The sequence below is a fragment of the Stigmatopora argus genome, chromosome 19 (genome assembly GCF_051989625.1).
Source record: "Stigmatopora argus isolate UIUO_Sarg chromosome 19, RoL_Sarg_1.0, whole genome shotgun sequence".
NCBI lineage: Eukaryota > Metazoa > Chordata > Actinopteri > Syngnathiformes > Syngnathidae > Stigmatopora > Stigmatopora argus.
The window spans coordinates 7,333,200-7,357,242 of NC_135405.1; the positions used below are offsets into that span (position 1 = coordinate 7,333,200).

The 24,043-nt window shown below is 39.2% G+C and overlaps 1 protein-coding gene across 1 annotated transcript; it reads left to right on the forward strand.

Annotated features, from left to right (window-relative positions):
- Positions 1-89: 89 nt before the first annotated feature.
- Positions 90-23,773, forward strand: susd6 (sushi domain containing 6). Its single transcript, XM_077587384.1, has 7 exons — positions 90-329; positions 5,320-5,490; positions 17,910-18,104; positions 19,101-19,295; positions 19,374-19,512; positions 20,312-20,760; positions 21,696-23,773. Exons 2-7 carry the CDS (start codon positions 5,361-5,363, stop codon positions 21,719-21,721), a joined length of 1,134 nt encoding a protein of 377 aa, XP_077443510.1. The 5' UTR covers positions 90-329; positions 5,320-5,360; the 3' UTR covers positions 21,722-23,773.
- Positions 23,774-24,043: the final 270 nt, after the last annotated feature.

The window sequence follows — 24,043 nt, forward strand, 5'->3', positions numbered from 1 at the left end:
TTTGTGTTTTTACTTTGAAGTGGTCTGCTTTTATTTTGAAGTGGACCTGTGATGACTTGACATATTTAGGATCCGCCCTTTTCACGGAGTAGTCATGGAAACCGCGCGAGAGCAAGGCAGCTGGTCGAGTTCTCATACTGCGAGTGTTTCCGCTCACCTAAAATAAAAAAAACTGTCGAGACGAGGACAAGGAAACAACCTCGCCGGGGAAATACGACGACCTTTGTTGAAAATATTGCCTCTTACTCTGTCGTGTGTTCTTTTACGTCGTGGTTAATGCGTCGAATGTGAACAAGGGAGGAGGACTCGCCGCTGGTAACCTTTTGTCGGTAAGTCTCTTTTTATTTGACAAGCTAAGCGTAGAAACCAGCCGATTTGGGTGTATTTTTGTTATTGTTGCTTAACCATAAACGATGATCAAATCCCGTATTCCGAATGGAACTAAAATGAATATTCATGCTCACGATTGAGGAATAAGTTTCTCTTTTATAAACTTGTTGTTGATTAAACCTGACAAGAACGAGAAATCCGTCTTTCCGAACAATGACAGATTCTTAATTGCTTTGATTTTGCCTATGAATATAACACTGTCGTTAATGTACCGTGTTTATACATAATTAATATATACAATTTTTAAAATGATCATCAGCAAGTCCCGAGTGTGTTTTTTAATGTATGTTACGTTTTGGTCACGTGACCAGTGTTATTTACAGTACAGAAACATCTGACATACGGTCCATAATTAATTATCTGATGTTCAAATGTAACAATGACGTTATTTCTCCATCGCGTGCACGTGTTTTGTTTTGTTTTCTACATGGATGACACTTACACGAGCACACGTATGCGTGCGTGTGCTGCTCTTCTCTGCAAGCCGTCACGTTCTTTGTTTAAATATCACGCAGTACATTTGCACGTGTCCTCGCGTGTGACTGACTGTGCAGCTGGAAGACGGCTGGACATCTCCCAAAATTGCTTCTGATGTCTCCTAATGTTGACTTTGGTGGGGTTGATCATATATTTTCCCCGCAACACTGTCCGATTCCACCCTCGTTTTTGTTCCAAGAATACCTCTAAGTCGTTTCCTCTTTCTGGAAGGGACATGAACGTCACAGATTTACCGGATTTAAGGATGGAAATTATTACTGACAACCTTAAGAAAGGAGAGAAAGCACTTAAGGGCCACCACGTTAAGATGAAATGTTTGAAGGCAGAGGTTTCTGAGATGATGAGATATTGCTTGATTTATTCTTATCTAGTGCAGTGGAAGCCTTCATTGAATGCAATCCAGTGCACTTGATTGGATTTGGAATCATTTTTTAGTGTCTCTTGTGATTATCTACTCAAAATCAAAGATGACTTTTTTTCCGCAGTTGTCAGACACAAATTCAATAAAATTCTGTCTCAACCATACTGAGGATTCCAAGATATCAGAAATTATTGCAGCAAATGCATACTTTTTCTTTTCAGAGTAAAGAAAACAACTTTTACAAGGGGTTTCCCTTTATAAATGTGTCATAACACAGTTAGCAACATTTACATACTACCAAGTAGGCACAAAAAAAATCAAAATCATGGAATGAGGAACAATGACACTGGGACGAAAATAAGATGAATAATTGGGTTTGTTTCAAGTTGTTTTTAGGGGTGGTGTAAGGTCACCGAATAATTGAATGTAGTTATTGAATTTAAACGATGTAAATTTGGCAATGTATACACTGTTTCTTTTGTACTAACACATTTCCACTTGATTAATAACATTTATATATTATGAAATATATATATTTTTAAATATCTATTCAAATTATGCCATGAACAGTGTATTTTACACAGCAGCATAATGATAGCAAAATAAAATGGACAAAACGTCCCATCCTAAAATGCTGCAGTCAGTCACGTTATCACTTCTGTTCTCTCTGACCTTGTCGATCAATGAAAAGGCACATTCGCTTTCTGGGTTGGATCACTTATGATTTGATCTGGCTTTTGTGACTTTTTTTCTGAAATGAAATTCCAGCATCCATTCCATTTTGAGCCGGGCTTTACAGCCACTGCAACTTGCTTTTTTCTCTGCCCCCACCCAAGACCCGCCTTACCCACAATAGTGAGGGATGCATTCAAAATAATTAGAAAATGCAGTCTTCACTAAAGAGATGAGGACATGAAATCACAAAGGAAACACACAACTGAATTTTTAAATGATACATTTTGATGAATTATTATCCCTATTTGCTCGAATAAGGGAAATTACATTAATGTCAGCCCCTTAAAGTGACACCCACAAGTACAAGTCAATGTTTATATTAGACAAGAGGGAATACCAGACATCGTAGCACTTATTACCATGTACTAGGGACTAGTTTGTCCAATATAGCGCTTCATCATAGTGCTCCCTCCACACACAGCTGCAGTAGCACTGAGGCCTATCGGGTGGAAATATCCTCTCGGCTGTTTCTTTGACACAATGAGTTCTTTCTGCACATGGACATACGCCTGGACTGCTGCTTTCCTTGGGCCACTTGCATTCACGGAGCTGCAGGCTGCTGAAAAGCCGCAGTGGCAGGCTGCTGGATGGATGCTTTTCAACCTGGTGTCTGAAGTGGACAGTTACTAAAACCTGTAGGAACTTTAAGGATGAAAAGTCAAACTAAGTATTAACTTGTAATGTGTTAATTATGTGCCAAATATTTTATAAATTCTTTTAAAAATGTAGTAATAGTTTGTGTTCAAGTGAAATATTTTTTAACTACAATTTTCCGAACCGCTTTATCCTCACTAGGGTCACGGGGGGTGCTGGAGCCTATCCCAGCTGACTCTGGGTGAGAGTCAGGGGACACCCTGAATTGGTGGCCAGCCAATCGCAGGGCACAAGGAAATAAACAACCACTTACGCTTACACTCATCCCTACGAGTAATCTAGCGTCCAATCAGCCCATCATGCATGTTTTTGAATGCAGGAGGAAACTGGAGTACCCGGAGAAAACCCACGCAAGCTAGGGGGGAACATGCAAACTCCACACAGGTGGACCAACCTGGATTTGAACCCAGACACCCGCTGTTAGCCCAACGCGCTAACCACTCATCCGCTAGGACCCCCAACTACAATTTTCTTACCTCATATTTAATACTGTATTTGGCTTCCCTGAAACATAGTTGTCTGGGATAGGGTCCAGCAACCCTTGTGAGGATAAGCAGAACGGAAAATGAGTAAATTAAAGTAGTAGTATTTGTCCAGTGTAGCTGACTTGTTTTTATTTTGTGATGCAGCTGTGTACCCACAATGGCACAGCAACTTTAACGATAGCTTCAGTAGCTTAAAAAGGTGTTATTTATATACTCCCATCAGGCTAGATTATTACCATGGCGTTACAGGATGCGGCATGTGAACAGATTAGACTAGAGTTAGTGGTCTTTGTTTAGGATGTGTGTTATTAACATCCTCAAACATTCTCAATATTTACAGACGTGATGTGTGACCATTTTGTCTTTTCACTGTGTTAATTGACTAAAAACAACGCTGGTCCCTTTTATTTTGTTCTATTTTTTTTATGTAAACCTGATCCTGGCTTTACTTCAAGATGATATATTTTAGCATGATGCTAAATTCTTATTGGCATCAGGTTCCATATGTCTGTTAGTAAACTTGTAGATTTTAACACCTAATTGTGTAGTTGAGGACTCCTCTAAAGCACTTATGTGAAAACAATTAACATGATTGTGCTTAAATTTTTGCTTTTTCCACATACATGCGAGCCGCTCAATAGTCAGGGATTCTAAATTTCTTTAAAAATGTTTGGAGTGAAACAGTGTGATTGCACGCTTGTGTTTACAATGTTTCCTCAAGGATTATTTTCAGCAGTAGGGGAGCAGAAATACATTTATCCGTCCATTTTCAACACCAGTCATCCTTTCTAGAACCTTTCCCAGCTGACATCGAGAAAAAGACAGACTTACACCCTCAACCGTTATAAGATCCAACGTCTTCATTTTATTTTTACATTGTAACAATGGTTGGGGTATATTTTTGTTTGGCGTAGGGCGTGAGAATGGCTTGACATTGGAGAGAAACATGCTCAATGAGTGAAAGCTGAGAACCCTGACCGACTCGACTGATCTTTTGGTGTCTCAACACATTTTTTGTTCTCCATCTCACTTAATATTATCCTACAAATTGAAAAGAAAATTTGCCACAGGCTCTTTTATCTCTCGCTGAGATTTTCCAATTACAAAAAAAAGGAATTTTGAATCTCTTGACATACAGAAACAAATATGGTATAACAGCCCTGGATTCAATGGTTTTCATGGGACTTTTATTTTGGGGCATTTTTCATCCCTTTTTGTGTTTGTTATGAAATCTGCTTTGCGACATTCTTTCCCACTGAGCTGCACCACATGCAGGCAGGGTAACTGTTGCCATCAAAATCTCAGGAACATAAGGAAGATGGTTGGTGGGCAGGTCCCTGATTTGTTTATGTTTACTGTTTACTGCTTTTTTTTTAGCTTTCAAATTCCCTTTATATTCAGTCGTGTGAAATAGTGGGATTGATTTACAGAAGCACTCTGGTTTGGGAATTATTTGGAGCAGAAAGAATGGCATTGCAAGCATATTTGAATACCAGATACTAGATTTTAAATATATTGAACCTATACCCCCTTAAAGCAAAAATACCATCCATAATCCAATCTATTAAACAATACATTATATTTATAGTGGTATAAAAAAAATTGGCACCCGTGATAATCTTCAGGATTTTTCCTTTGTAAATTATTTGTTGAATTGATCCATTTCTATTAAATACAAAATTGAAAAAGGTTTTGACGAGTTATGGAAAGTTTGGGCACTCGTGTTGTTTCTCAGTTTAACACTTGTTATAGGAACACACCTTTTATTTGATAAGTTAATTGAGCTTTGACCTATATAAAAATGGAATCCATTTATAGTGAGTATATATATATATATCAGGTTTCAATAAAACTGATGAAGACACATTTTCACTAAAAGGGTGTTTTACATGTGTATCAGTTGATGACAGTTATGTGCTTCCCTTTTCAGCAGAAAACACTCATTGGTTAAACTACATTTGTCATATCGGTGTGACCAAAAACCTGCACCCAGACGGGAGGACCGGTTTGGACACCCCTGCTTTAGAGCAAGAATGCAAAAAGCTATCTTTATGGAGTACTTGAATACTATCAGCCTTTTCATAACATTGGATTTGACCATCACCGTCCCTTGTCTGTTCGTTGCAGGTTACGTAATATAATGCTCAATGGTAATCCATGTCCCTCCCTCTCTTTCTCTCTACGTGGCTGGAACAGGTTAAGCCGTAGAGGACTCTTCCCAGTTGTTGGAGGAAAAGATGTGCAATGGAATGGTAGCGTTACATACGAGAGCCCCTTCTTCCTTCTCCTCTTCCATTCTAGCCCACAGGCTGGTCTTACCCACTCTTCTCATCCTCTGCACTCTGCTCCAACATGGCGGCGCATCAGGTAAGACATGCTCACAAAAGATGCTTACTCTGTAATTGTCTGTAATGGAAAATACTACCATTTTAACATAGCTTCATAGATTTGTTGAAGTCATGTGTCATTCATTTTGCAGGAAAGTCAACTTAAATCATCTTGTGTCACTCAGGTTGCAGTACTGCTCAGTCCACGGTTCTGTTCATTGCCTTAATGAATAACCAAAGTTCCCCCAGGGATCAAGTGAAACAGAAAGATAATGTTGTCTGCCGTGGTTATGTTGCTGTCATAAGTTGATAATCAGATGTGACAGTTCTTATCCTCTGAGAGCTTTTAGTAGCTCAAGCAAGCTTTCATTTTTAGCCTGCACCAAACCTTCCAATCAACCTCTACTTTCTTCAATAGGAGGAAAGTATTTTTTCTTCATAATCAGTTGCTGTCCTTTTTTCCAGTTTTAGGCTTTAACGTCTTAATTGTACCCTGTTTTTTTTTTTAATTTTTATTTTATCAAGAACTTGATGTCCATGTCATACAAACAGTGCATTGTTGACATTGCATACTTGGAAGCGTTTGCTTGGGCCAGTTTCCCGTTCACTTCAGCTCTCTGATGTCCCTCCTACACACACAAGCACACGCCATCTGCAAACACATGCACGCACACACAAAGCCAGCTCGTGAAATGGGCCAGATGTCCTTGCTGCCGGCCGGCCGGGTTCAGGGTGTCTACATGTATGTGTTCATTTAAATTGGGTTGGGGATGTAGCGTGTGTGTGTGTGGGGTAGTTGAAAGTGTTAGGTTTACTTTCTTAAATTCCCTGAGTAAATAAATCTGTCTTTGGGCGCATAGTTGTGCAAGCAACACAATAGGAAAAGAAGGAGGTGGGACCACTGATCCCAAGTGTGCTATGTCTATTATGTAACACATGATTCGTGTTGAGCCCACAGCGCTGCTCTGACGATCACGTTCAGGGTCCAATACACTGTTAAGCTAGTCTGGCTAAATGTATCCTTAAATCCGCAGGTCACATGCTCTGCATGTGTGCGCATTGTTAGTGTGTGTCTGTGCTCAGCTGTTTGTTGTGGATCTTTTTGCACACCAAAGCTTACAGAACTGGGATTTGTCAATTGGTCTAAAATCAACCTTCGTCTAAATCAAATTGTCTTTTTTAATCAAGTATTAATAGATTAAGGAGGTGAAACCTCTTTCTGCTATATAATTTAAAGGCCCAGTAATGTTGTTAGATGCATGGAGTTCCAAGTGAACATGAACAATCTTGATGATGTTTTGTAATATAGGTCTCCATGTCAGTATATACATGCTTCACATAGGGAATATGTTGACAGGTTTCACAGATGGAGATTGCTCTAGACATTTTCATTAATATTTAATTCCCTCACTGTTGGCAAGCGTGTTCCAGCCTCTTGCAAAGTGTGGTGTGAATAGAAATAAAAATGTAGACTAAACTGTATTATCATGCACTTGCATAAAAGGCACTCTTTTAGACAAGTTGAGCATGCAATACTGCTTCCAGCTGTATCAATTTGACGGTTTAGATGTAAAGTTCTTCTTCTTATCTTAGATTTTGTTTTCACCAGACAGGAAATTGAAGGTTCATAAGGCCTATAAGTGTTGTTTCCCTTGGAAACAAGCCTTCAAAAATTGCAAAATACCAAAGTATGTATGTATCATCATCCAAGTGAGGCGCTTGCATTTTTTAAAACGCTTTTTACACATAACCTGGTCAACACAGACAATGTCGTGTGCGTAATATTCTGAGAGGTTCAAAAGTCGGAACAAGGAACTCAGTGTGGCAGTTTATGATACCAGCATGTTATTTTAAAAAAATGTTGTGTTCAGTCTTGTCTTGTTCAAATATGTCACAAGCGAGATGTTAATGAAAACAACAATGTAGGAGCATTTCATCTTTCAACTCCTAGCAAGAAAAGTGTGAAGTGTGAACATAGCAGACAAAGTCTTCATTCACACACCATGTACAGCAGTTGTCTTTGTTATTGGGAACAAAGATCATTTTTATCATGTTTCAGCGTGCCAGATCATTGTCCTGTGCATATAATTCCAAAGGTGAACAGTCTGACAACGTGGATTTATAAAACTAATGTCATGCAGTCAGCTTTTGGGGTTTGTAACAGAGGAAGCGATGTAGACAATGAGTCAGAGCTACAGGAATAAGGACTGAACTTGTGGAATCAAGGGTTCTTTTCACATGACCGCAAGCCTTGTTTTCTGCGATTACAAAATTGTGTGTTAGGAGTCTCAGATTATTTTCTCAAGTCTAGTTAAGTAGATAAACAATACCATCAAAGTAGCTGAAAGTCTACCACAAAAAAAGTCTGGCTCTAAATGGACCTAAAATTTAGATGTGAGAGCAGGAAATGGCTGTCCTTAGGCCAGAGCAAAACATTTCATCATAGGTCAAAGGGATACTGGCTCACAGTTTTCTGTTTTTCAGAATAACTTGTTTATTAATTCCTTTGAGGCTACATACTGCTTAAATTAGAATGCAAGATGAACCCAAAGATGGGAGTTTCTTTTCCCCCGAATGTTGAATCTTTGACCGGAACCCTTGACAAGTACCTCTTCTGTTTTTATAAAAAATTCCGAAGACTCCATCATTTCTTCATCCACAGAGGAAAATATTTCAATGAGGCATACTGTACTTCCTTATTTAGCCAGGTTTTAAAATGTAGTACATCTCAGACAAAATTATGAATATACACTTATTGCTAAGTACCAGTGTGGTCCCTTGCTCACTCCGACTTGCGCCCGAACTGAAGGCTGTTTTTACAAACGGTAAAGCCCAGGGACAATGCTCTCTGAACGATTGACTATGGAGGATTATTTCCTCAAGTCCTGTTAGCCTGGCAGTTTGTAGGCATGCAGGCGTAAGGCAATATGTCGACTACTGGCCCCCGCTCTGAAATGTGAGAACAAAGAGGGCTTTGAGGGGGGTGTTGGAAGCCACAGGCCAAACCACTGCAAGCTGTAGTTCCACTCGATCAACAGCCTGCAATTACCACCGCAGCGAACATAGTGCTGCCCTTTCCCCTCCAAGATGTCTTTCTTCTTTTTCATTTCAACTCTTATCCAGGTGAAACTAGGGACAATTTAGGACAGTCTGGTTTAGTCTTTTAGCCTCTCCATATCCTTGTGTGTTTATCGCTTTAGCCATCATTCTCTGTTCTCACATGTTGTCATTTAACAGCTTTGCCACCCAATTGAGCCCTAAAGGGACAACAGAATACTCTATGGTGGCAGCGTGGCGAGACATTTCATTATAACAGTTGAGCAGACATTTCAATTACTGGTTTGGAATCCTAAATGGGCAGATATTTTGTTTTTGTCCATGGACACTTTTATTACTGTTAAGATAGGTTTTATTTTTAAAACAAAGCTTCATCCCATATCAATGTCCCTGAACTATGTTTGTCTTTACATTTAGAAAGCTACAGGGTCTTATTTAGTCAGTTTTAGAGTTACCAAGTACATTTGTTTCAGAGAGACAATGTGCCATTGAAGCACTATGCTTGATAATAATTTCCAATCGTCGTCATCTAACGGATCAGCCTGCTGAGTAGAAGACATCCCTGACTAATGAGCTGCTATATATATCTTGCAGCCTCTCGCTCACTTCTTGCCTGCCTTTGGTGCAGTTTTTATTGCCAGATTTTACCTAGACATTCTATTTCTCTTATGTAATTTTTATTTTATTTTAGTGTTTGTTTACTTATAAATCTTTTTAGTAGGTTTCCTTTTTCAATTTCTGTATTTAGACCTCCGTTTTATTGGGTACTTCACAACCCGCTGTGGTCTTACCACTGACATAGCAAAGATATTAAGTTTTATTTCTACATTAGCAATTTGTTCATATAATTTATTAGGTTATCTCAGCATCAAATGCGGTTGAGGTCTACAATCTGAAAGACCTTGGGTACATACCTCAAATGATGCATACAGCTCTTCTCTACAGGGTGTTTAAAAGTACAGTCACTTAGAACTGCACTTTTTCCAGTAATTTGCCTTGCTAAGCTCTCTAATCGACAACAGTACTCTTTACAACATTATGCATCGATTAATCTTTCTATTAGTTATAGTCTTACCTCAGCATTTTGCACACTTAGCATTTAAACTTTCCCTCATAGAGTTGAGCTTTCCAAGGTACGTGGGGCATAGTAGTCACAGGACTGACAGCACATTGAAGAAACTTCTCTTTTGACGGATTGATTATGAGGCAAAGGGAAGGGCTGGCCTGTACTTGCGCTATCTTGCTGCATTTCTGTTGATTGCTGTCATGTGGTATGCAGCCAGTTCTCTTGAACTTGCTGCTCTGGAACACAAAGTTTACCAGCCAATGCTTGTATATGCTGTTTTGGGTGTGTGTACTCAAATTAATCCGATTTCATATGAAACCATAAATTAACTATTCGTCATGCTCTACTTTGATCATATGCTTTTGAAGATGACTTGGTAGTTTTTTTCTGACTGCTGGGTCTTACATTCGCATGTTGACTGACCACATCTGATACATGATGTATGCTTATGTCTAGTTTTTGGTGTGTTTGTCCTAATCAACACTACATATTTCCTGTATACGTCTTTATTTTTGAGCTGTCAGCTCACATGTCTCATTTTGTAATCTTTTTCATGAAGTGTTGTCCAAACTTTCCTCATTGTTTTCTTGTTTGTTTTGAAGATGTCTGCTCCTACATCTCATTGTGTTGTCTATTTGATGAACTGTTGTCTTTGACTTCAACATTGCCACCTGGATCTCTTCTCATCAAGAAGAGCCAATTTCTCTTATATACATGCACCAAGTATCCATGCTTTTAATCAAGCAAAGCACGCTTCGAAATGGTAAACCGCATCCCCAATCATTCATTTGATTAACATTAACATTAGGGTCCAATGCGAAGTTTCCGTTAGTGCTCTGTTACTGCCAGAAAGTGCAAATTAAAGTTGACTTCATCCCACAACAGCTCAGGAAAAAAAGTAATCCTTGTTGAATTAGCCAGCAGTAATAGCATTATTATAGGTGGGTTTATAACTATGGTTGCTTTCACACCTGTGGTCTTTTTAAATTGTTCAAGTTCAGAATGTAGATGGATATAATTATCTTGTTTTATGTTTGGGATGGTTGTGTTTTCAATGCAACAAAATCGCAAAGTTCAACCAAAATCATAGCCACATTAATTATTTTATTATAAACTAAACCGTTCATAATATTTCCAAATGTCAGAGATTTGTAGAGGCAAAAAAGGCAGCTTCAATGTTTTGACAGTTTTCGGTAATATTTCTCTACATACTAAAAGCGTTATATAGTCGAAAGCTGCCTTGAGGCAGTGTGTGTGTGTGTGTGTGTGTGTGTGTAAGTATTGAATGTGAAGCGCATATTGAGCCGCTGCCCCAGCAGGAATAACAACAATAGAACATCGTAACCATGTGTGGTGACTTTTTGGTGACTTCTGTTTTTGTGGTTAGTATATACTTGATTTGTGAAAGGTTTAGGGTTCAAATTCTATTGACAATTCAAACTGCACTGGAAAAATAATGTCCCACTGTTCCTGATTTAAAAAATAAGGGCCTCTCTGGTTTATAATATTCACATCACAACACGCTACATACAGGAAACCTTTGGTCCACAATGTAAACTAAACTCCTTTAGGTTATTGCTATTGTTTTAACCCTCTTGGAGGTTGAACAACAGTTGTGAGTGAGTTGTGTGGCGTACTGCTTCAGTTCTGTTTTCACCATGGACGAACTGAGACCACATTGTCGAAGCGCTTTCAGTTCTGTTGTTTTGACACTCATCTGGACTTTGTATCTGTGTTCACCACATGTGACTAATTGAACCGATCCTACGGTTGTTGGGTTTTTTTCCCCCCGAAACAAATGTTCAAAATATTACTGCTGTGATGACAGCCTTTATTTTGCTATCATATGTAGTTTTTACACAGAGGGCTGCTATATTTTCAATTTTATGTAGCCTCACTACAAATGGCAGACTCCTGCGTCACTTGGTTACTAAGTACTTCACTCATTTTTCTCATCAATCATTCTGCCATGAAATGGTACGAAAGAGCAATGTGTTGGAAGTAGTGTTTATTTTTTTCCACTGTTGGGATGGAGAAAATTGTGATGCCATCAAACCTTATCTTTCAGCAATAATAATTTTCCTTAGTGTTACTGTTTTACTAAGCATCTTCTTCAGAGTCCACTCATCTTTGCATTGCTTGTTTTGTTTAAATTATAAGCATTAATTGAATGAATTTGTTGTCAAAGTTGAGTTGTCTTTCAAAACAATGTTAGTTGTAGAGATAGTGTGCTTCAGTTCTGGTGGTGAATGCAGATAGTTTTTATAAACAAGAATATTAAATGAAGATGGAGTTGTTGCAGCATTTGTGGTGTGAATACTAAATTGAAAATGTATTCCATTTGTTACAAGCACTTGCTGTTGCTGCTATTTGTTTGCCCTCTTGTCAGCAGTTGCTTTTTCAAAGGCGAACAATTAGTCAGCACTGCCAATCCTAAAGTCATGCCCTTATGCATTGTGGGGTGCATTCGTTGTTGTAAATGGTTTCTCCCTCTTTGGAGCAGCATATTTATGTGCTGTTTATTACTCTGTAAATTTATGGGCATTAAAGAGCTTTACAGTGACTCACCCATGTACTAAAACGGAATATGCTCTACTCTCTTGGTTTTAGTCAACAAATTAAATATATTAGTTTGGGGAAAGGGTTGAAGGAATTAAGGGTTTAAACTTTGCAGATGTTAATTTTTAATTGGATGGTCAAGTTGCCAGATTCGGATAATCACACTGGCTTTCACCTTCAGCAAATGTCCTCAACCCTTGGTCGGCTGGCAGTCTGCCTTTTGAAATGTGATCAACTCACAGTTGTCACAGTTAGCTGACAGTCTGGGAGGGGCAAATGTGGTGTGCCTTAACATATGCCCATGTGCGAAAAAAAGGGGGGTCCCCTACACTCTCTTTTGTTTCCCCCCCTGTAAGCTGAGAGTAAAGAATGTCTGCCCCCAGCTGTCCTCGGTGCTGAGGATGATAGAAGAGCACAGGGGGACTCACTGTTCATTCGCCTTTATCCCATCTGTTTCTCAGGTCAGTGTGTATTAGTGTTGCATCGGATAGTGAGGTCACACAATAGTGCCCTCCTCCCTTGTCCGGCACTCAACCGCTTTGCCCTCGCATGCATATCCAACTCTTCAAATGCAAAAAAACAGTCTATTGTTCTTTTGGGAGGAACGCTGCACCCCAACGCTTTGTGGTCAGGAACAATGGGATGTAATTGCAGCACACGTGGCCTGCTTAAATGCATTGCAACACCACAGGGTGGATGGGTGGATGGTGGGGGATGTTGCTCTCTCTTGAGTGACTTCCTTCTCCTTGGGTGGATGTATTGTATGTGCTTGCATCATCTACAAGGAGGGAACTTGTTCCTTGAAAAAACACAGCTGTTTAAGTAGACTATTGTCTGCTTTATAGAGGTGACCGTAAATATAAAGGGACACTGTTTAATGATTCTCGGGATGTTTGATTATTACATAGCACAAAACTGGCTTGTACACATAGTGGGTGTGAAATGGCATTCGCCACTTGGGATGGTCCTTATACAGTATCATTTCATCATGATACTCCTCCCCCCTTTGTCATCCATTGTGATACTGTAAAGAGATCCACATTGTTTTTCTCACCTTTACTCCTCTTGCGATGCAGCTGTTGTTTGCCGTGTTTTGTCTAACTACCCATGCTCAGTGTAAATAAAATATACCGTATCTATTGTAAATGCGAAGCGCAAATGTCATTTGACAATTTCCAAGTTAATATGCAAAAACAAAAGACAAAAATCATTAACTAGGGCACATTGTAAATAGAAAAGAAGTTCAAGCTTATTGATAGATTGGTATTTTTTAATCACTACTTGTTTATAGTTGCTATATATAATGCTCCATTTTACTAGTGTGTTGTTTTTGTTTATGGTCCAAATTGTTGGCATTTCCCCATTTTGTGAATATTGAGTTTCTTTTACACATTAATTTTACTGTAGTTTATGAAATCTAACAGAGTACTTAAAGTTAAGAATTTGTATTGACAATAAAAGCAAAAATATGTTTATCCATATAGCATTTGTAATTGCAAGATTTTGGTTAGCAAACCATTGGATTAGGAAAGAAGATAAACTGGGAAACGTAGATATACATAAAAATACCCATGAAAAACATGGAGGAAATATCATCAAAAACAAATACAGCTGTAGCGAGAGGCCATCACAAAAACATATTTACAACACAAAGACGAAGAGAGCATCATCATCATCGTTTAGGTTTTAATCTTAATCCATCCCATATACAAATACCACTAATTCACAACACACACATTTAAGGACTATTCTTCAATAGAACAGCTAAACAGCTGTGCACATCACGATTTTCGATCATGATTACATCAGTATCTGATCTACTTTAGACCTCACCGCTTGTAATAAAGGATAATTAAACTTTAAATAAAGACCATTTTAAACCCTCCTTCCAAATGTCTTTTCATCCATTCCCCCTTTGAACTCTGCATAGGTCAGTGCTATTGGTAGCAGATGGGGAAAGGGAGATATTCGCAGACAGGCACTTCTGAATAAGTCGAGGGATTTTGACACCCCTCCCTTCCCACGTATGTCCCCTCCGATAGCCTTAGGCACAGAGGATGTTAGGCTTAGGAATCATCCTCATGAGCGTTATGGGTCTGGTGGGTCTTTGTCTTCATAATGCGGTTACCCAAACCATTTGGCCATTTTTAATGTGTTTTTCCAAGCCATTTGGCCATTAAACTCACTGGTCAGACAGATGTCATCGTTTACGCGAATGGATGTATTCACAAGTACCATTTCAGTTGGACAACACGCGGCGATCATTCATTTTCTGTTCGCTTATCCTGTTGAGTTTTATAAGAGGGGCTGCATCCTGCCCTACTTAACTCCACCTTGGAATTCATGTGAAACCACATAACTACCAATGATCAGTGACTTTCATTTTTTTGTGTATTTCAGTCATTTAAAAAAATCAACATTTCTCAGCAATACATTTTCATGTTCGTTTAGCTGACACCAAACATGTAGGAGAACACTTTGTGTTGAACTCTGAGTCATTCATTCCCTTACTCAATGGAACAAACCAGGGTGGGGTGAACTGGTGTTGCATAGTGTTTTTCCTCCCGTCTTTAAATTTCCTTTTCCTTAGATGGAAGAAACAGAGACTTGTAATTGTAATGTATTTAAACCAATTTGAGTGTTGCCTCAATAGTTTGACCATGGTGTAATAGCATACATTGTCATCACAAGACTTTATCTACACTTCCCTATCACTGCTCTGAACAAATATAGGTGAAGAGTCCCTTGAAATCTTTTTTATCTGGATGACTCATTGTAAATTAAAAGCAGCTACTTTTTGATAGAAATCAGAATTGAATTCTAGGAATCATGTAACCTCACCGCATTACATGGTAGAAATCCAAAGCAAATCAAAAAGGTTTACATAAAGATGCGTCATCATCTTATTTGATTTTTTTTCACAAAGTTGTTTTTTTTACTAGATTTTTTACATATTTTGAGAGATGCTCTGCAAACGAAGGGATCACTGTACTGTATGTACATTTCCCTAACACAAAACACACCAGCCATTGGAAATTAAACCTTGTCACTTCTCAGAATCAATATTTTCAAAATTGTTGCAAATTCTTTCCAAAGCTCCAACTGTGGAAAATACCGCAGTAAAATTCAAGAGCATTCTATTTTTAGATTACATTTCCAGGTGCATGTAATCATTTATATTAAGCAGTGTATGCAGGAAATTACCATCTGCACTCTAGTGTTACAATTCACTTGAAATGTATTCATTTTTATGAATTCATGTGATGTGGTCTCTTGGGCTAAATTGCCATGCATTATAATGACATTTGCTCCCTGGAGCCGCTGTATGAACAGCCCAAGCTTTTCCTGGCATGAGAATGGAAGTTTGGCTGACTGGGCTTTTTAAGGACCACTAGTTTCAAAATGGATCCACATTTTCCTGGCTTCAGGGTTTGTTTCAACTGCACCCACTAACCTCAGTGAAATGATCTCTGTGCCTGACGCAAAGCCCTAGGGAGTTAGCATTCTGGTCTTCTAATACAGGATGTTCACTCTATTGTAGGTTTCTTTATCTACTCGTCTGGAAAAAAAGGCCATGCAATATTTACAAGTCCTTGACTAAAGTGCATAGAGTTTGGTGGTTATCAAATAATTGAATACTGAAATACATTCGCGTTTCTTTGTTGTTTTTCAACTAGCAGTATATTAACATATAGAACAGACACTGTTCGGGATACTTCAGTGTTTTGTTTGGAAGCAACAGCCCCCGAGGGTCTTTAGTGCCCCCTGTAGAATCACAGCCAGGGGTCATCAATTCATCGCCTTCCCTCATCCCATTAGCACTCTCTTGTCTTCAGTGAGCGTTTAAACATTACAGCCTCCAATTAGCTAGGCCAAAGTGGCAAGGATTTGAATGAGAACCATTTTTAACCCACAGATCTTGACACGTTGTGCAAGTTATCAAGTGGTGTTTTAGACATATATAATTTTCTAGGATAGCAGATTTTATCTACTTGTTTGGTACCAGTCATTCGTTCTTTTTGGCATACAAATCTAAAAGTAAAAAATACCCATCAAGTGCACATACCTATGCTCCTATCAATTACCAGGAAATGTTGGTGACCAAGTGCTCACAGACTAAAGCATCGTCAGACAACATTAATTAGATTTTTCACCGACCAATCCCAGAAAGTTGTTAAATCTGGCCCGGTATTGGATTGGATTGGATTGGATTGGATTGGATTGGATTGGATAACTTTATTCATCCCGTATTCGGGAAATTTCATTGTGACAGTAGCAAGAAAAGGCATAGTTATAAGTTAGACAGTACAGTCAAAGGCCGCAGAACAACAAAGCAAAAGCAAAAAGCACAAAGTACAAAGCAAATCAAAGTCAATGGGATCATCAAGAATCACCAAATCATTAAGACAGAAAAGCAGCAAAAACACAAAATGAGCTACGAGTTTCGGTAGCAAAAACGGATAGACTCAAAAAGACGTAAAGTTGGACAAAATCTGGAACCACACACAGAAAGTCTTCCACGAGATGGGGAACTTCTGCAGACTGTTAGTCCCTCTTGATTTTTAATTTTTAATTTAATCACTACCATTTGATAAATCAATCGAAACCCTTACTTAATCCAAAAATAAAAACCATTGAGACCAAGTTCTATTTTTAAACTGGGCACCATCCAAGAATGCAGAACACAAACATATACATAGCAGTTTTAGATGAGTAACAATGAAAGTAAAGTCATCCTGCTGTCATGCCGCTTACACAGGTGCTTGGATATCAAGTCGAACCTGCTCGACTGAGCAGCAGATTTGCAGCCCAATGTGGTTGTAATCATTGGCAGGCATACCTACCGTCTCAGAGTCGCCATACCCCATAAAAGATATTATCTCGTGCTACAGTGGAACAAATGCAGTTTAATGCTCTATTAATCAAGTAAAACTATGTCTAATATGGTGATCCTTGTCACATGTAAAGCCACTCAAGCCACTTGAGGTCGCATTGGCACACAGCAGGGTGGGCTACACCACACCTGCCATTTTGATACAGTGCCTCTCCATTTGCAGTCATCAAATGCAGCCTGAATTCAAGGAATAATTCCCTAGAGCTGTAATTATCTCTTCCACCTGTCACCTTGAAAAAAATGTTGACCCATCAGCAGGAGCCTACAGAGACCATTAGTATAGTGAAGTACTCTACACGTTCAGATTCAAGGTCGAATCCTTAGTCTCTTTGGCACACCTAATTACTTGAAATGGAACAAGGAAGAACAACTTGTTTGTACTTCATTTTGGTTTCACCAACCGGGTGATACTAGACTGCAGATTTGTATGTATTGTTTACAAATTCCAACTCAATCTGAAATGAAAGGTGAAGGCTATTTACTCAATTGCTCTCATTTTGAGTTGCAGCTACGGTTTGAATGTGTTTTCCACAAATCTGAAAAATAATTGGTTGGCAATGGACATTTTTACAACACATAAAAAAATGATGGCTGGCCATTCACATTTGTGCCATAATCTTGGCCAAAAATACAACATCTTTCAAAACATAGTTTGTGCTTATTTAAAACAAAATCATCTGTAAGCAGAGTCATCGTCCTATAGGTCTACTGCCACACTATCTATAAGTATTGTTGCAGCTGGCTAATTTAAAATTAATTACATGCATCAAGGAAGTGCTTATCATCACAATTTCTGCCAACCTACCAGTACAAGTAATTGTTATTCAATATTATATTTTTGGTTTTATCTAATTCTTATTTCCTACTTTTTGTTTTGGTGCAGGTTGTGCGCAGCCACTTGCGGTACAGAATGGAAACCTGCTGAACCAGACTGAGGCTAACAGGGACTCTTTTCCTGTGGGTGCTATTCTGACCTATGGCTGTGAGTCTGAATTCATTGCAGATGGACCGACCAGCATCACTTGTGAAAATTCTGGATCCTGGTCCAGTCAACCCCCTAACTGCATCAGAAGCAATGGTGAGGGGTCAGAAAAGCTTGTTGTTGTTACAAAATTCCATATGGGAAGTTTTTAACTCCTCGCAGTCCATCGGTTGCCAAACCATTTTTTTGATGGGACTAATTTCGGGACTCTCCAATTTTGTCAATCTGTTTTGCACAACAGACTGCCAACACCCATGCATATTAAAAGATTGTGATAACAACTCCAAACAATGCAGAATCAGTTGGAGCCAAAAACTTTTTTCAATATTATTTATCATAATCTGAGGTATAAATTCAGACCACTGTCAATGCATTTCTTAATGCTTTATATGTTGGCAGAATTAGTCAATTACTTTCACATTACAATTTTTTTTGCATGTTTTGGAAACAGGCAATGTTTAGGGCATATAGCACATTTCGGTGTATAATTCTTAATATGAGGAATGACAATCTTAGTCTTGTAGTCAATAAAAGGCCGGCAATAATATATTGCAGCAATCTAGCTGAGGTCCCCCGAGAATGTGGAAATATTTTGATACAAATGATAACGGTTGCACAGGCACTTGCAAATTATGCAAGTCTATTATTAAATATAACAAAAGCACAGATACTACGAACACCTATCTGAAAGCACTCACTGTCGCTAACTTATGTACAGCATAAAATCCTCTGCCGAATTCCAAAACAACATCTTTCTGTGGTTTAGATGAAAAAAGAAAGACAAGTGGTGGAAGATAACAGTCACTTGCTATGTGATTGGATGAACAAGTTCAACAGCATCTTATGTTAACGGGTGAAAGCATGGATAACCAATTGATAACTGGTGGAAAAAATCCAATGATGTCATTCCTGTTACTATTACTGTTTATCGACAAACTAGAAAGAAAGAAAAATCTGAAAACCTTGAGCAACAATCTCAAACATATTTTTAGTGTTGAGCATTGCAACACTAATAGGGGTATTGAAAAAAAAACTTCAATTCCTGCCAAGTACATAATTCTAAAACTGAGTATTCACCATCTGTCTCCACAGTGTGTTTACCTCCAACTGAACCTGAGAATGGTGGCTACCGGTGTCACCCACCTGGCTGCCGCAGCCTCACCCATAAGACTGTCATTGAATACTTTTGTGATGAAGGCTACACTCTGAAAACAGAATACAAGTTCCTCACGTGTGAGAATGGCGAGTGGGTTACTCCAATGCAGATTAGCTGTCGACTTACCCAAGGTTTGTTACCTGGACTAGCATTTCATCTTCAATTGAGTATTGTGAGACATTTCCTCTCAATTTCCTTTCATGTTACAGATACGGAGCCAAGCTCTCCACTTGGCATACCAGCTCTCTCTATTGTGGCATCTACCGCGAGCTCTGTGGCGCTCATTCTGCTTTTAGTCGTATTGTTTGTGCTTGTGCAGCCCAAACTCAAGTCGTTCCATCACAGCAGGTAAGTTAGAAAAGAGATGATTTTTAGGGGTGTAGTGGGGGTTTCCCTTTTCATCACTCGAGATTAATAGTGTTGCTAGTGTTTGGAAAACTATTACTGTCCTGATTCATTCTGGTCCTTTGTAAGCAGGCAGAGGAGTAGCGCATTCACTTGCACTTATTTGCACGTTATACCCATGAGAAAACAACTCATCATTAAGTGTGAAACAATGTTTCACACTCATAATAAGCACTGTACTGAAGCTATCAACATATTACAGGAAAAAAAACACCTTGTAAAAATTCATTCTGACTTACAGTGCTTGCCTTAATATACACAACTGCACTGTACCTCAGTGTCACTCTGACTCATATTTGACGAGGTTAGATCATTCCTCTTTTAATGGACGTTCTCATCTCAAAACTACAAAGTTTGAAATGTATATTGACTGACAGGACTTGTTATAAAGCCCCTTCATTTGACCCCATTATGAGACAGCAGCTGTTTCTTCACATATGTGCATAGACAATGTTTTGCAACTCTACAAATAGGCGACGTGAAAGTATAAGGTCACATTTGTCTGACCATAATGGTTAAAGACGACAGTAACTAAATCCATTTAGCATACTTGTTCATGTTGGACAGCTTTAGCCCCCTGCAAAATAAAGGGATTGTACAGTCAAGGCTTATCACCTCCACCCACTTTTGTGGTATGCAACACACATGACTACACCGCACCTTTCCACCTGACCCTGCTTTTGTAATGTTTTGTCTGGCTCGCCTTTCTGCCTGTTTCACTCTTTGTCTCCCTGCCCATCAGGAGGGAGCAAGGAGTCTCGGGACAATCTGGTTCAGTTATGGTTGAGGGGGTCCAGGTTGCGCTTCCCTCGTATGAAGAGGCCGTCTATGGAAATGCGTCAGGCCCTAGTCCTCCATCACCACCTTCTCCAGCCCCTCCGGAGACCAGAGTCCCAATTGTTCTCTCTGAAGGTCTCCCTCAGGGGGCCACTGGAGGTCAAGATCCAAGTGCAAGCCACCACCACAGAGACTTTGACTTCTGTTTGCCATCCACCTCCTCCTCATTTCCCTCCCACCATCATGCAGAAACGGTGCTTGTTCATCAGGGGCCATCTACGTCCTCTTCATCATCGTGGGTTCGAGAGCACCCGGGGGGTGCTTGTGCAGCCCCTTTACCCCTCCGTAGAGACTCTGAGAGCAGCGACCAGCACAGTCTGCTCTCTGTGACCTCTGCAGATGACTTTTCTGATGGTAAGATGAGCTGGTCAAAGCATGCACAATGTCATACATATATTAGTAAACACATTTTTGCTTTAGTGAGAATGAACACACAAAGCTTAATTTATATCAATTAATAATAACCTTTCTCTAAAAATAAACCTGCCTTAAATATTTATGCGTACAAAATCAAATGCAAGTCCGCATTTCCACCTAGTTTTGGAAAGGGAAACTTTGCTTCGGCTTGCTTTTTCTACATCGGAAGATGGTCGTGTTTTATTACACTATCGATTCCCCTTAACACAGGTGGACTTAGCTATTTATGCTTTTTTAAATGGTGAGATACTATTTTTAGTAAGCAAGGATTCTGAGCATCCCTCGTCAAAGTAAAAAAAAATGTGACATAAGCCACATTTAGTCAAGCAGATTCACATTCACGAGGATACACACCTTGAAATTACATGTTTAAGCATAGTTTTATCTAACCCAGTGGTTGTAGCTTAGATTAGAGCCATATTATACACCTCAATCTAGGGTTTGCTGCAGTACTCCATTTTGTTGTTGCTGTCGGTCTCCTCCCAAACCAAAATTCTCATTGTCAGCACCATGACGCATGTTGTTCAGCATTGTAGTTGTTTACCAGCACCTGTCAATACACTTTGATTTTCGGATGCTTCAGTTGCAAACTAAAGACCTAAAATCAGGGCTAATAGAGCTCAGCTAAGTATAATAGAATATAATAGTGTAACAGAAAGATGTACATTATTGCAGGTCACTACAACCACTCAATCTTTTCCAAGTCACTGCTGTTGTTTCCTTTACATCCTTTTTGGCACAACCCCAGACCAGCCACACACAAAAAATGAAGCACAATATATACTGGCACTTGATCATACTTGAGATGTTTTGTTCCTGGAGGGATCTAGAATCCTAGCTCATTTCCAATGTTTCAATCTGTCTCCCTGCAGATATCCCCTTGCTAAAGGAAGCATGAACCCTGCCATCGTGCTAGCCAGTCGTCTCCTGTCCCTCTCTGCTGACCAGGACCTGGTATGGCTCTCAACCCCACTTCCCCCAACACCCCTTACAGGCCAGCAGAGACAGGACTAGAACTATGCCCCATGTAACCCCTTCAGCCATCTCTTTAGACAAACAACAAAGCCATCGACCATGACATACTGCACAACAAGCAGTGATGAAACGCCAGAGGAGCCAACTCAAGAGTAGACAAAGTGGCGCCACTTCATTTAAAAATCCCTTATAACCTTTGTATACGATTGAAACACACAGTCAAGACTGCGTGCTACAGGCAATTTATTACCACACACTCAGCTTCCTGGTTGCACTCTGTATCGCTCTTTTTTTGTCTTTATAAACACGCATTTATCCCTCTGAGAACAGTATAGCAATTTATGGATTTAAAAACAGAACTTTGAGGAGTTTACTTCTGGCCCTATGGTGTTCTGAATTGTCTTCCCATTGTACTGGAAGAGTTGAGTGACAGTTGGGTTTTGTGGCCCTATTTGTGAATGCTGCATGTTGTTTTTAGTGATGGCTGTCACTGCGTCGTGCCCACTCTGAATTAAGCATGAAGCCTCCTCTGTGTACGTCTCTCTCTCTTGCTCGATGTCTGTAACCAGGCAACATCCAGTATATGGATGAACGTGATCAGTTGGGAAGAGTTCAAAGCAGAGTGGAGAGTTGCTTCGAGAACCTGGAAGAGAGATTTCTTCCTCTTGGTGTGCATGAGTAGGAATAATTGTAGTTTTGGTTTCATTGGATTCGAAGCGGAGACGAGATCTCGATTCATTTTTGCAGCTCAATAAGGAGCTGACCATCAGGCGGATTGGTCATGACTAAACTTAAAATGTAGCTCAATTAAAATGCTCCTCCCTGTTGTATTTATTTTTTTGACGTGTGGCTGAGTTGTTTTGTTTGATTTTGTGTATGAAGCAGGAGAGAGCATGTCCTGTCCATTAAAGTGCACCTCTTAATAGCCATTTCCTGATCCGCCCTTCAAATTAGAAGCAGCCTCTGCATTATTCTATTATGTGACCAATGTTAATTGAAAACATTAAAAACAAATGCAGTCCAGCCAAGATAAAAAATCGGTACACAAGTCTATATCATTCGTCACTATTTATGATGACTGGCATCTCCAGAGAGAAATGGCTTTGCACCCATTGTCACACTGAACTGAAAAGACCACATTTGTGTATTGTTGACAAAACTGCAACTGGTTGCAGTGAAACACAAATTGGAATAATTGTTGTTTTGTATACCGCATCCCAAAGCACGTAAAATCAAGTAATCTACAGCCAAGACATACTTAAGGATAACAGTTTGTCATCTTCTGTCTTACTGTCATTAGGTGTTTTTGTGGTTGAGCTGTCCACCATGAACACAGCATGACTCCAAAAGAAATCAAACCCGACGTGATTTGTCTGATTATTTTATTACTGTTATTTTGGGGGGATCTTTATTATTGCGAACAGAATGTTGCCTTAGACTTGTACATTATTTTCATGTAATATCTTTAGCCTCCACATCCAGTGGTTGCTTTTTCGCTATTGCAACGTTTTCTGTTTTCCCAAAGGCCTTACTCTATTATTTTCTATTCTATGCATACAATTGTCTTTGTTTATTTGTCAAGAAAATTATCCCCTACTGTCCTTCCCTTGCTTTCCAGCTACTGTAATGACACTGATTTTCATGCGCCAATGTTTCCTATTTGCTTTACTTTTTCTGTACTACCTGGCGTAAAATATTATGGGGTTAATGTTTCAAACAAAAACAAACAAAAAAAGAAGAAAGAAAAGTAACTCATGTTGTGTTTGGAGACACTGTTGTACAGTGTGTCCTCCCTGAAAATAATAGGTTACAATAGGCTAAACATCTTCATTCTTGGTTTGGATGCTTTCCGCCTCTGATCTTCCTCTGTATACATGGCAGTGGGTGTGACAATATTAATTTAATATTTGTATAAAGTTTAATTTAATTTACAGTGTGTACATAACTTTCTAATTAAAGCTTTCTTTGAATGTCAGTGTGTATTTTACATTTATTTAATCATATGTGATACTTGTCACTCAGACACCACTGTGGTGATATCAAGATTTCTTCAATCACGGTTCCATTTACGTTTTTGTACTTAAATTGATTATTTAGGTTTGATCTAAAGTCAAAATGCTTGAATACTTTTGTAAGTAGGTTCCGTGTTTACTACATATGGTACTATACATGTACTATAGTGGGGGAAGGACATCTCGTGGTGTTTAAGTGTAACTCATGGATGCGAAATGCACGCTGGGAGGCC

Coding starts and splice junctions, on each gene's coding strand:
- susd6 (XM_077587384.1), top strand. CDS start 5,361: ATGTGCAATGGAATGGTAGCGTTACATACGAGAGCCCCTTCTTCCTTC. Junction 5,491..17,909: donor CCAACATGGCGGCGCATCAG/GTAAGACATGCT, acceptor GTTTTGGTGCAG/GTTGTGCGCAGCCACTTGCG. Junction 20,761..21,695: donor TGCAGATGACTTTTCTGATG/GTAAGATGAGCT, acceptor GTCTCCCTGCAG/ATATCCCCTTGCTAAAGGAA.